Below are 5249 nucleotides of genomic sequence, written 5' to 3' on the forward strand. Positions count from 1 at the left end.
AGCACAAAGGCTGTTCTAAGTGAGACTTCTGTGCTATTAAAAAATAAGGGGCACCTGGGTGGCTCAGTTAGTTAAGCATCTTCTGACATCGGTCAGGTCATGATCTCATGGCTTGTGGGTTTGAGCCCGGCATCAGTCTCTGTGCTGACAACTCAGAGCCTGGAGTCTGCTTCGGATTCTGTGTCTCCCTCTCTGTCCTTCCCCTGCTCGCGTGTGCTCTCTCTTGAAAATAAACGTTAAAGGAAAAATTTTTAAAAAACACCAGTGACTAAGGGCCTGCTCTGTGCTTAGTGAAACAGTGAATGTGGCCCCAGGCCTCCTGGTGCTCGCCTGAGAGGGTACTCAGAGGAAGCAGGGAGGCCTCGTTCTTCAGCCCAGAACGTCTCTGCACGAGGTACAGGGAGGTAAAAGAAAACAGGAAGGGCAGGGGCCCCACACTCACTTAAGGTAAGGTATGAGGACATGAAGTTGTTTGAATGGCACCCTCACCCACTCAATATGTCCACAGCCGAACTCTTGGAGCCTGTGAATGGGATCTTATTTGGGACAAAAAAAGGTCTGTGTGGATGTGATTAAGTTTAGAGTCTTGAAGTCATGCTTAATTTTCTATTGGCCATAAATCCAATGACAAGTGTCTTTATACAAGACACACAAAGGAGACTTGACAGCAGAGGAAGATCATGTGAAGACAAAGGCAGAAACCACAATACTGCAATTACATGCCAAAGAGCACAAAGGGCTGTTGGTATTCAGCAGAAGCTGGAAGAGGCAGGTAATGGAGGAGGGGCTGAGAATACAACCAACACCTTGATCTAACTTCTGGTCTCCAGAATTGAAAGAATGAATTTGTTGTCTTACACCACCCAGGTTGTGGCAATTTGTTACAGCAACCCCAGGAAACTGATATAAAACATCATAATACTCTGCTTTGTATGTATTTTGGAATTTCCATAACTTACACAAATATTTTCGTGGCATAGTCTTCATGCACTGATGTGATGGCAAAGTGAGAGAGGCTCCCCGGAGGCCCTCGGTTCACGTGTGGGGCCACAAGTCACAGACATCCCATGAGGTCCTATCGCCAGTCTCCCTCAAGACTCCTCTCTCACTAGGCCACTCCTGCTCCTGGGACCCTCTCGAGCATGTCCGCCTCAGGGTCACTGCATGGGGCATCCAGATGGCCTCTGCTGCCTCACGCTGTCCCGTGGCTCTCAGGGTGGCTGCAGAGACCTTTCCACTCTCCACCCCCCTGCCTGACTTGTTTCTTCTCAGGCCTGCCCCATGTGGTGTGATGGATTTCTTTCTTAATGTTGTTGCCTGCGTGCATGCTGTAGAATCTTAACACACATTCTGTATAAAACCAGGGTCCTTGAGTATATACCAGTGTCCGTCCCCAGTCTGAGATGAGTTCTCAGAGGGCCCCTGACTTCCTGGTGACAGCAACACCAAATCTCCCAAACCTTCCCTATGGCGTAGGTGCAAGCCAGCAGGTCGGGCCTGCCTCGTCCTAGACACAATGTTCAATACCAGGCCTCAAAATGTCCCTGAGCTGGGAGATCGCCACCTGAGGAGGCCCCATGAACACTGTCCCTCACCCTCAGCCTGACCACACAGAGGCAAATGGGGTAATGTGGCACGGAGACTTTATTCTGGCCCCTCCCCCCTCCTCCTGAGTTGGTTCATATCTGATCAGCGAGTGGGCTCACTCAGCACTCAGAAAGACCCTCTTGCGTGCAGTGTTGGTATAGGGGTGCCAGCGCCACTCGACATCTGCTGTGGCCTCCTGCTCCAGCGTGCCCAGACGAATCATATACACTGGGGGGATGGAGATGGGAACACTGTCATCTATACTCCCAGCAACTCCTCCCCACCCCCCCAGAAGTAGAATAAAGCTCCAGACTCACACTTTAGTTCAAAGCGAGGTCCAACCTCAGTCAGCTCCACATTGCGGTGGTCGGTCTTCCTATATACATGGTGCCTGGGGCAAGGGGAGACAGGGAGCAGATGGGGGCCAACGATTAACAGCAGAGGGACACAAAGGTCAGGACACTGTTCTAAGGCCAGCCCGTGGACCCACCGGAAGGAGATATAATCGTCTTGGTTCGCAAAGGTGATGACTCGGTGGCTGTCATCTTTGGGCACGGGGAACAGGTAACGGAGTATGTCAGAGACCTGGGTCAGAGGAAGGAGAGCGGCAGATGCCCAGCCTGGAAGTCCCTGCCCCCAGCCCTCAACCCGCGGACCGTGACTTACCCGCTTGCCTAGGTGGGAGGAGAAGCCATGCATGATGAGGTGAGGCTTGGCCTCTGATACGGTTCCCAGGTCAGGGATGTCATGCCGCATGACCACGTTGCACAGTGTGAAGTAAGCAGTGGGGCCGAAGGGCAGGTGGCTGACAATAAACCCCACTGGTGGGGCCAGGCAGGCCGTCAGAGACCCACTCTGCTCTCAGACGGTCACCCCAGCAATCCCAGCAGATACCTTGTCCCTGCCCACCAGACTTACCAGGTGTGCCTCGATGCTCATGGACCACCAGCAGGTCGGTGACCCCGTTGGCTTTGCAGGCTCGCACCAGTGCCCCCACCTCATGCCGGCCGCGGTTCATGCGCTGGGCACCTGGGAACACCAACTTCAGCTCCTGCATATGAACACACTCCAAGTAGCACTGGGGCCACTCATGCCTGAGCATTTTCCACTTGCTCCCCACGACTGGTACCTTTGCAAACATCTTGAGGCGAGAACTGGGATCTCGAGAGGTAGTGATCATGACCTTAGGATCCTCAACCCCTGCCCATCGATATTCATCATCCATGTGGTTGGTCACACCTGTCAGGAGCATGAGGGGCAAGAACAAGACACTGTCTTGGGAAGTAAAATGCTAACTTGAGGGAGGGTGAATCTGTCTAGAAATACACTGTCTGGTTAATACCTCCAACAGTGAAAATGCTCCACACCTGCACTGGGCAGGAAGGTGCTCCCCAGCCACACAGTTTATAAACACAAGTGTGACTGAGGATTTTAAATCTGATTTAATTTTAGTTCATTTTAATTATATTTATCACACAGGGATAGTTGCTACCATACTACCCAAGTCCAGATTGTTAGGCCGAAGGTAACAGACTCCTTTCCCTCATAACAAATATTTGTAATGTCTTTGATACCTTGAATATTTGTTGGATAATGCAACAAATGAAACACCTGGATGCCAAGGAAGTGCCAGGAGCTGGGGACATGGCAGTGAACAAAATGGACACTGTCTTGCCCTAGCAGAGTTCATACTCTAGTGAGGGAAACAGCAGACAAAACAGGAAGTGGGATGATACTGCATGTGTTATGTAAATGAAATTGGGAGCACTAAAGAAGAGCAGTTCAGAGGTGTCATCTGTGCAGGGCCGCGAGGGCACTTGGGGGACAGTTTCGGGAGCAGGAACTGCATAGCCTTTCCTTCAAGGTGTCTGAGGAATGACGTGGAAGCCAGCAGGCCCAAGTGCAGGGAGAGAAGCTGGCCCAGGGTCGGGGAAGTTCACCTTCACCACCGGCATCATCAAACTCCAGGGATCCCTGTAAGGCCAGAGCCTCCCTGCGTAACTCCGTGGGAATCAGGCGGTTCTCTGCAGGGGGAAGACAGAGGGGCTGAATGAGACACAAGCATGGATCCCTCATTGGAACAACACTGTGGCTTACGAAAACTTGTACAGACTTGACGAAAAAGTACCTTTTTTACTCCTTTCTGTGCAGAAAGAAAATACGTGATTTTTTGGCAGGGGTGAAAAGGGGGAGACAAAACAATGTGTCTTACATGCCAACCTGTTAACAACGTTTACAGAGGTCTTCCTTTACTATTGTTTCTGAGTTTCATGGTTTGAGGGCTTTCTAAAATATTTAATCACAAGTATATACTGTTTTTATAATTAGAAAACAATTAACAAACTAATTTTTTAAAGAATAAATCCAGAGTGCTCTGTATGAAGGTGGACCAGAAATCCTGAAACCCTCTGATAACAAAACTGCTCATCTGGCAGACTCTGCATAGTCCGTGCAGAGCCTGAGGTGGGATTGGAACTCACACACTGTGAGATCATGACCAAACTGTGATCATGATCACGTTTGATCATGATCAAACTGTGAGTCGGATGCTCAAATGACTGAGCCACCCAGGTGGCCCCTAAATTGCTAATCTTTTTTTTTTTTTTTAAATGTTTTATTTATTTCTGAGAGAGACACAGCATGCGCAGGGGAGGGTCAGAGAGAGAGGGAGACACAGAACCCGAAACAGGCTCTGGACTCTGAGCTGTCAGCACAGAGACCGATGCGGGGCTCGAACCCACAAACCGTGAGATCATGACCTGAGCCCAAGTCAGACGCTTAACCGACTGAGCTACCCGGGCACCCCGAGCATTTTTTATTTCTAATGTGAGCAGATAGGTCACAAGTGTTTACCACAATGCCTAATGCAAACATTTATATACAAAACATGCACTTTCTGTCTAAACCATAGGAAAATCAAAGTGAACTTAAAATAATTAGAGGCATTACGCTAAAGTACTATCAGATTAGGAAACAAATTTGCACCCACACAAGACCCAAGAAAATAGGGACAAATATGGCATTTCCCATCAGGCATGTGTAACACTCTTCTTCAGTATGACAAATAAAAAGCAGAGAAAATACTTTTTTAAAAAAAAGTTAAACCCTAATTAACTCATATAAAATTAAGTTCTCTACAATTTAACAGTTTTAAAAAGCAAGGGAATCATAACAATGCTAAAGGACAAGAAGATATTCTTGCTACTCTGTACTGAAGAAGGTAGCAAAAAGAAAAATAAGGGGGGTGGGGGCGGGAGATAAAATATCTATAGGACAACGTAAAAACATTTAAATTTGGTTAAGAACTAAACACACTGTAAACAGAATTAACAGGCAAACTGTTAACTCTGCTTAGTGCTGCATAAATGTAAGTAATGCATACCCTCACGGAAGGGACATCCAGAAACAAACAGGAAGACCCAACAGGCAAGGGAAACGGCCAGGAAATAACTGAAGCTCAGCCACACTAATAGGAAGAAGCACTAATTACACGCGTTTCATTCCGCTGGATTTAAAAACGCAAACCGATGGTGTTTACAGTGACGCGTCTAGAGCGGCCGCGGGCGGCGACGGCGTACCTTCGAGCGCGCGCCGCACCTTGTCCTTCTTCTCCCGGGCGGCCCGCTGCGCCTCCTCGCGCGCCTTGCGGTACAGGTACTCCC

The 5249-nt window shown here is 48.9% G+C and overlaps 1 protein-coding gene across 5 annotated transcripts in view; it reads right to left on the minus strand.

Moving 5' to 3' along the window:
* Nucleotides 1-1626: 1626 nt before the first annotated feature.
* IMP4 (IMP U3 small nucleolar ribonucleoprotein 4) overlaps nucleotides 1627-5249 on the minus strand; it is a 3758-nt gene continuing 135 nt past the window's right edge. Inside the window, exons 1-8 of one of the 5 annotated variants that reach the window (XM_077774737.1) lie at nucleotides 4970-5039; nucleotides 3528-3611; nucleotides 2717-2826; nucleotides 2506-2638; nucleotides 2254-2408; nucleotides 2078-2172; nucleotides 1905-1978; nucleotides 1627-1815 (exon numbers count right to left, since the gene is read on the minus strand). In XM_077774737.1, coding sequence (XP_077630863.1) covers nucleotides 1703-1815; nucleotides 1905-1978; nucleotides 2078-2172; nucleotides 2254-2408; nucleotides 2506-2638; nucleotides 2717-2812 — 666 coding nt within the window. In that variant the 5' untranslated portion in view covers nucleotides 2813-2826; nucleotides 3528-3611; nucleotides 4970-5039 and the 3' untranslated portion in view covers nucleotides 1627-1702. Of the gene's footprint in view, nucleotides 1816-1904; nucleotides 1979-2077; nucleotides 2409-2505; nucleotides 2639-2716; nucleotides 2827-3527; nucleotides 3612-4969; nucleotides 5056-5249 lie in introns of those variants that run through there. The other 4 variants (XM_077774740.1, XM_077774736.1, XM_077774739.1 and 1 more) reach the window with 4 other exon arrangements.

Source organism: Crocuta crocuta, unplaced genomic scaffold (genome assembly GCF_008692635.1).
Source record: "Crocuta crocuta isolate KB4526 unplaced genomic scaffold, BGI_CrCroc_1.0 scaffold277, whole genome shotgun sequence".
Classification (NCBI taxonomy): Eukaryota; Metazoa; Chordata; class Mammalia; order Carnivora; family Hyaenidae; genus Crocuta; species Crocuta crocuta.